The sequence below is a fragment of the Cryptomeria japonica genome, chromosome 6, assembly GCF_030272615.1.
Source record: "Cryptomeria japonica chromosome 6, Sugi_1.0, whole genome shotgun sequence".
Lineage (NCBI taxonomy): Eukaryota > Viridiplantae > Streptophyta > Pinopsida > Cupressales > Cupressaceae > Cryptomeria > Cryptomeria japonica.
Genome location: NC_081410.1, coordinates 552,866,098 through 552,872,870, shown reverse-complemented (window position 1 = coordinate 552,872,870; position 6,773 = coordinate 552,866,098). Strand labels below are relative to the sequence as shown.

General features: G+C 34.4%; 1 protein-coding gene across 1 annotated transcript; it reads right to left on the bottom strand.

Annotated features, from left to right (window-relative positions):
• Positions 1-4,377: 4,377 nt before the first annotated feature.
• LOC131067304 (protein GRAVITROPIC IN THE LIGHT 1) lies at positions 4,378-6,302 on the bottom strand. Its single transcript, XM_058002267.2, has one exon. It carries the CDS (start codon positions 6,071-6,073, stop codon positions 4,697-4,699), a length of 1,377 nt encoding a protein of 458 aa, XP_057858250.2. The 5' UTR covers positions 6,074-6,302; the 3' UTR covers positions 4,378-4,696.
• Between the last annotated feature and the right edge of the window lie 471 nt (positions 6,303-6,773).

Below are 6,773 nucleotides of genomic sequence, written 5' to 3'. Positions count from 1 at the left end.
ATAAGTACCTCGTACGCGCTTTTTATACCATAGGTATGTCGTACACACTTTTGACTGTTTAGGCTTAGAAATAGGCGTGAATGACAAAGCTATGGTTTGAAAGTTTGAATTCCATCCATTTCCCTCCTTTTTTGCGTGTTTTATTTTATCAACTTGGTTTCTCAACTTTGTCATCATCGGGTTTACACTTCATCAAGTGGGTGTTTCTAAAGTTTCCACCGTATTTTCACCCATCTTCTGAGCTTTCTAACCATATATTTAAAAAAAAAATTGAACAACAATAACATATTATTATTGAATTTCTTTTACCAGTGTCTCCATAGTTCTCACAGACATACATGCACCAGTTTTTAAAAAACTTTTGATATACTTTATCCAAATTTAATTTTTTTTATATATTATTGTAGTGAACTTGATTCTTTATAGTTTAAAAAAAAAAATTGCATTTTTTATTTTTTTAGTGCAACTTATGCTTCGCACATGAACAGGGACCTAATTTTCAGAATGTGCTCGATTGGAAAAATCATAAAAAAAAAACACTCAACAAAAAATTACAAAAAAATACACATCTTCTAGTGCTCACTCTTAACTATCTTTCTACCAAAGGATTTATCAAAATACTAAATCTAACTATGACTTTTTTGATGCGCACGTCAGACACTATGTTATGTTTTTTCTGAAAAAATTAGGGCCTGTAAATTCGTGCGTGAAGGATTTGACCCCCTTAATCTTATCCAGATTTGAAAATTTTTAGTAATTTGGAAACTAGATTCAGAGTACTACAATATTTGTTGTTTGATTATCTTCATATCTTGAGTGGATGACTTTCAAATTTTGCCTCCAAGCTCAGGTTCACCTGATTTCAGAAAAACAAGTGTCCACTTATACCCCCTTTTTGACCACCATTTTTGTACACTTACCCTTTCATTGATGCTAATTTATTTTAAATTTAAGGGTTTTAAGTTTATGTTGGATGGTTTAAGTTTGATTGAATACAAATTCACCTCCTTCTCGGTATTTTAGTATATTTAACAAGGGAAATAGAAACCATTTTGTAAAAATAGGTATCTATATGGGTTAAGGTAGTCTCCATATCTATGTGGAACCAAAAGTTTGATACATCTGTGCAATAATTTGAATTTTGGAGGAAATGATGTTGATTATTTTTATATTCTCCAAATAGATATATATTTTAATATTTTGATGATATGATTATCATTACAAACAATAAAATATTAGTTCAATAAACTAAAACTTAGTTGTCTAGCAAGTTTGATATGAAAGAGTTAGGAGTTGCTAGACACATTCTCAATTGGAGATATGTAGGGATATGAACAATAGGAAAACATAGATAAACTAGAGAAAGTATCTTGAAATAGTCTTGTGGAAGTTTGGAATGCAAGATAGTAACTAGTTGGCACAAAACTATGTATGTAATAATTTTTAAATTTGTAGAGGATTTGAAAGACATGAAAAATGTTTCTTATGCTAGTGTAGTTGTAAGTCTCATTCTCAAGAAATGGAAGTTTGAAATAAGTTCACGATGAATCTAAGTAAAGAACATTCAACGCATGTGAAGATATTGTTCAAGTGCTTGAAAGGAACTTTGAGTTATTGATTATCATAGGATTAATGATATGGGAAAATTAGGATCAAATTTTCTTCTTATACCTAATCAATTAGAAATATCTATTAACTTGCTTAATTATTTTATTACTTATTTTAGTTGTTTTATTATTACTTTTTAAAACTCTAAATTCAGAAATAAAGACTAACTAGTTTACTTTTCATTAAACAATTTTTGCATTATAAGTTGGCAATTGATTGTTTAATTCGTTACATCAAAAATGAGTGAAGAAGTCCATTCGATTTGTTTGATTGATTGTTTTCATTTTAATAATTAATATGGATAATTAACTCATCTTAAAAAATACCAAATATATATTTGCATACATTTACTTAAATTAGATTTGTTTCTCATACATTTGAAAACATAAAAACAATAGAAATATTCACATTCAAAAAACTAAGCACCAAATTGAATAGCTAACTATCACACAATAGTTAGCAAATAAAAACTAGGAGAGAGAAAGGAAACCACTAGGATGATTTTCACTTGATGCAAAAATGTACTTTACTTTCAAAATAGAGATTGAATCCACTAGATCCAAATCCAAGGGAAATAAGGATGTGAATGCTAAGTGGATTGCAAGCATTGGAATGTAATTTGCCCTCTTTTGTAAATAGATATGTTGACTTGTTGACTATGTAGAAAAGGAAGACAAAATGGATGAAATAAGGAGCTACCGATTCAGGATCGCTCTGTAACTTCAGATCTGAGATATTTAGACTGATACAAATCTGCGCTGCAAATTTGGAGAAAATTCGTCAGGACCGTGCGTAAGTTATGCACGGTCCTTTGAAAAATTCGTGAGTTGAAAAAGGTTTTTCCATCTCTACAAATGAAGCCTATATCTGCAATTGCAGTCACACACCTACAACCTACAGACATAAAAGAAGGGAAGAAGGGTTGTGGATAGGGGTTTGCCTTAGTCAAACCCCGGATGAGGAATCAACCTTGAAAGAAAGTAATTGTAAATACTTAAATGTGAATAATGGAAATGCATACCTTGTAGATATACAATTTGTTGATGATGGTGTCTTTGTTTCTTGAATGTAATCACAAGTGTTGCATGAAATGGCATGTAACATGACAAAACCCTAACACACACATGCTTGCAAATGAGTGTCGTAATGCTGCTCCAATGGGTGAGTGAAGAAGACACATGAAGAAGAAGAAGAAGACTTGATGAATGCTTGAAGGCCCGAATGCTTGAACGCTTGATAATGATAATGAATGCCTCCTCATGAATTTCACTTATTCTTTCTCCCTTTTTCTTTTCTTTTTTTCTTCTTCCTTTCTTTTTTCTTTTCTTGGCCAAATGAGGGAATTAATTCTCCTTTTATACTTGCCTATGAGGGTTAATTTTCATCTCATCAAAGGCCGACATAGGAGAAATTAACTCCCGAAAAAGCAAATTAGGTCCAAGGGTTAGATGGACCCATTTTGGGGCCAAGCAAAGAGGGAGGACAGTGGCGCCATGCCCCTGTCCTGCCCTATTTTGGGGCTTGGACAGGGTCATGAGGTAACACAAGGGCTAAAACAGGAGGAGATTTGGAAGAATAATGCAGAGAGGGGTCCCAATTGAGTAGGGAGATGTAGTCGCTAGGGTGAGGACCTAAAACATGGTCAAAATTGCAAGGGTCACAATTTTACGACGCTACAACTTTAAATGCATCAATATTAAATTGTTAAGGTTATGATTAGTTTCCTATAAAAAATCCACTTATAAAAATTCACTTGATGGGGAAATTACTTTTCTATGTAAATTGTCATTGGAAAGGATGTACAACGAATACACTTTCACTTATAAAAAAATCATGTTAAAATTTTCTTAAATAAATAAAATTTAGCAATAGGACATCATAGTAACATTCAAATTTTGCGAAGAGAAAATAGAGGGTCAATGATGACACATCATAAATATCGTCATAACAACCTTTCTTTGATGACACATCATAAATAGAGGGTCAATGACGATACTAGTAACTCTCTTTGATGGCACACCATAAATATTGTCATAAACAATGTCATAATGGCTTGTCATATATTGAATTCCAAGGACAAAAATAAGAATCGCAAAATTCCCTCCAACTATACAATTTCTTAATGAAGAAAAGATAAAAGAAAAGAAAAAGTCCAAATTAATTATACAAAAAATCATAATGAAAAAATAGAAGTTAGGGAATAGTTCAACTTCATAAGAATGTTAATTACATAAAACATCAAAATGAAACCCAAAGAAATCCCCTCCCATAAAAAAACAGCCGAAGCTATTCTGGCTCCAAAACAGACCTTTCGTACACTGATAGCGACGTGTTAGTCAATCACAACCATTTATTACAAAATCGACGATGTAAAACGCGTGACTAACATGCGTGTTAGTCGATCCGTACTGTTGTTTTGGAGTCAGAATAGACGCATCCTAAAAAACCATAGACCATTAATTGCTAACAAGTTTAAGAAATTACAAAAATATTAAAAAACAAAACTATTGAATATTTACTTCAATATTTTTTCTTTTGATTGTGGTGGGTAGAGCCAACTGAATGGCAAGGAGCATAAAAGAGGAGCTACATAAAGTGGGTCCAAAATAATGATGACCAGTAAATCAAAAGCTATAATATTAAAAATATATATATATTTTATAGAGATTTGTCCAAAAACTCGTTATAATGACATTAAATATTTTCTATCTCTGCGCCTAACTGAAAATGTGTTACACCTGCTTTGGTCAAAATAGGAGTAGCTAAAAATAACTTAACAAATCTTGAACTTTATTTAGAATGCGTAAGAATCGAGCCAAAAAATTCTCGATCGGCTTCCCAGTAAATAATTCCGATTCCCAACCAAAATTGCTTACAGACGGATATACCTGCAAAGTGTCTTAAAGCCTGACAGAAATTCAGGCTTCTATAATGGACATAAGGCTGGCCCATACATTTCTTCTGTTATTCATTAATAAATTGTACATCCCACAACTAATTCAATGTCAAAGCATTTACACTGGAGAAACTACTGCAAAACCCACCAGAAAAACATGGTGTCCCAGAGAAAAAAACCAGTAAAATATGCTCATGTTACCAGGGAATCAGCAGTTATAGTTGGTGCATAGACTAGGCCTCTAAGAAGAATCTTGTTGCTATGTCTGAACCCTGGCATGACTGTAAATCCCACATTTTTACTAGTTTCCTTCAGCTTCATAATCTGGTTGCTGTTATCCTTTTCAGTGTTGGGCTCAGAATCTGGATTTTCCATATTCAATACATTGAATTCTGCTAGATTTTCCATATATAGTCCATTGAATTCTTCCCCTCCCCTTATGAAAAATACAGAGGCAGGTGGATCTAATGAAAATGAAAGTTTATGAAGCAACCAGACAGATTTGGCAAACTTTAAGAAAACAGAGTAAAAAGGGCTTCTTGGGTGCACACCATTGAGAATCTGGTTCCTGTGCTCAAAGTTCCCAAAGAAGGATGATTCCATTTTGTGATGTACTATCTCCAAAAACTTTTTCAGACAAAACTTCCCAAACAAGCAATCTGGCATTACAGACACCATTTCTAAAGGCTCCACATTCTGCATGCTCTGAAACTCTTGAAAGCACTCCTTCCTGTGTTTCTCAACATTCACAATGCAAGACAGAGAGCCTGTGAGATAAAAGGTCTCGTTCTCGAATCCCTGGAACATTTTCATGCAGATATAAGACTCAAATGCAAGCTTCCTGTGGGCAGGATTGGAGTACTTTACTCCTGGTTCTATAGAATTGGCCGCTGCTTCCAGATCCCACTTTGCATGCTTCATAAAAGACATCAAACACTCTGTAAAACTCTTTGCAGATTCTCTGGCATTGTGCATATTGAACTCCAGCAATTTTACTATTGGCCCATCATTGAAACTTTCTTTCTGAATCCTCTTCACCCTCTTTTGCAGCTCCTGTTTTTTCAAGGTAACTTTTTCCAAGGCACTTTTCAGGGTCTTGATCTCCATCTCTTTGTCCTCCACAGCAGATTTTGATGATCCTTCATCCTTAAATCCAATACACAATCTGGCAACATTTTCATTGTAATAATGCTTCAGCTCAGAAAGCCTCTTTAGCTCCTTAATAACACCCTTGTCTGCAATCTGCAGTTTTTCCTCATTGTAAGGAACATGGGCTGCCTGCAACTGGGTGTAGGAGATCTTCAGCCTATAAATAGTAGAAAAAATCTCATCCATCACACTCTCCACAACTTTTATTTTCTTCTGATCACCATGATCATCATGTTCTTCACCCTTCTCTTTTGAATCCTCATGCAATGCCTCTAACTGCAGGTAGGGCTTTTGCTGCTGATCTGCTAATGATGATAATTTGGTGGGCTCAACAGCGTTGTCTTTCCCTGGCTTGGAGCAGGACCCTTTTTTCTTCTGTATAAAGTTAATAACATGAATACTGCCAGAGGTTGAGCACATTTTTGAACAACCCAAATGAGAACTAGGACAGACTACTGCATGGACTTTCTATAGACCCCTAGAGGAGGCAACACAAGAGTCAGTAAAAAGGGCACTAAAAATATGGCAGACCGCTAATAAAATCCCGAGAATTCAGAGCAAATGAGTTGTTCACAGGTAACATAAGTGCATGAGAGAGGAATTCCCACCACCCCATTTTTGAACAGATAATAAAAGCCTCCATTAGGATCGTAGCAAATTAGAATTGGCATTTAATGCTAGTTGTGCCTTGTTTGACCCGTTTTATGCATCCTCAATTCACATTATCCTCGTGACCTTAATTCCCATTAGACTCTAGACCATCAGTACATTAACTGAAACCAATATAGGAGGATTAATGTCATGAGCATAATGGAAATTATTCAATGGTGTAAAACGTGTCAAAGATTGCACTACTATCAAGCCAATTTCAAATTGCTATGATGGGAATGGAGACTTTTTACACCTGCTCATAATTGAGGTGATAACAACTCATGTTGTTCTGAATTCTTGGGATTTTACTCAGTATTACCTTATCCCCAATTCCCTTGGAAGTTAAGCATCCCCAATTCTCAGCTCTAAATCTTACAAGGCGTTTGAAAAAGAATTCTGCCACATTTCTTCATAGACAAGGCGTTTGAAAAAGAATTCTGAGTGCATCTAGATCTCACTGTAATCTTGA